This window comes from Sphaeroforma arctica (genome assembly GCF_001186125.1).
Source record: "Sphaeroforma arctica JP610 unplaced genomic scaffold supercont1.10445, whole genome shotgun sequence".
NCBI classification, from domain to species: Eukaryota; class Ichthyosporea; order Ichthyophonida; genus Sphaeroforma; species Sphaeroforma arctica.
In genome coordinates this window covers 132-939 of record NW_014030113.1, presented here as the reverse complement: position 1 = coordinate 939, position 808 = coordinate 132, and the positions used below count along the sequence as shown (strand labels likewise).

Sequence of the window (808 nt, the reverse complement as noted above, 5' to 3'; positions counted from 1 at the left end):
TATGTTTATATTTATATATATATACATTATATATATATATATATTATATATATATATATATTATATATATATATATATATGTTTAGTGTCTATGTGTATGCACACATATTATAAATTAATGTGCACCGCGATACTGAACTACATTTCCAAATCCATCTAGGAAAACATCGCCTTCCTACAGTCTATATACGCACGCCTAGAGCTATCCGAAGGTATGGCTGGAGTGGCTGCCATCAGAGAGAAGACCTCGTTATCAGAGGAGACTCTCGATCACGAGAGTGCAGGCAGATGGACGAGTGCGCTCACCTGCCACACACAAGCACTGATTACGGAGAACGATAGTCTGACTCATACACTCGGCTTACTGAAGTGTCATATCAATCTGTCACACTATGACACTGTGCTGGTGCATATCGGCGCCACAGCTAAGGTTTGTGTTTTATGTGTGAGAGAGTGAGTGAGTGTGTGTGTGTGTGTGCTATTTTCAGCCAGCATCCCGTGTTTTCGTCTTTCGTGTGAGATTGATAGTTGTGTGACAGCTATTGACTCCACACATATCATGCACCACTTTCAATGTCGCCTTATCGTAGATTCTTGCATATATGCCCGTTTAACATGTATATGTTCATGATTGCACTTTTATGCATCTTTGATAGAGCAGCTCATTTTTCTCGTACTTTATATTCACTAACTTTTTAATGTGCAAAATTTGTACTTGCCTGCAAACGTAGTACATGCCCATGCACATAATGTTCATATCCACCATTCTTCTATCAACACCATATATACAATTGGACCAAGACGCGAG

At 39.0% G+C, this 808-nt stretch overlaps 1 protein-coding gene across 1 annotated transcript; it reads left to right on the top strand.

The window, feature by feature from the left end:
- Positions 1-214: 214 nt before the first annotated feature.
- SARC_17339 (hypothetical protein) lies at positions 215-430 on the top strand (the record flags this gene model as incomplete). Its single annotated transcript, XM_014288564.1, has 1 exon — positions 215-430. A coding segment is annotated over one exon (216 nt), but the record flags the coding sequence as incomplete, so codon positions are not given.
- Between the last annotated feature and the right edge of the window lie 378 nt (positions 431-808).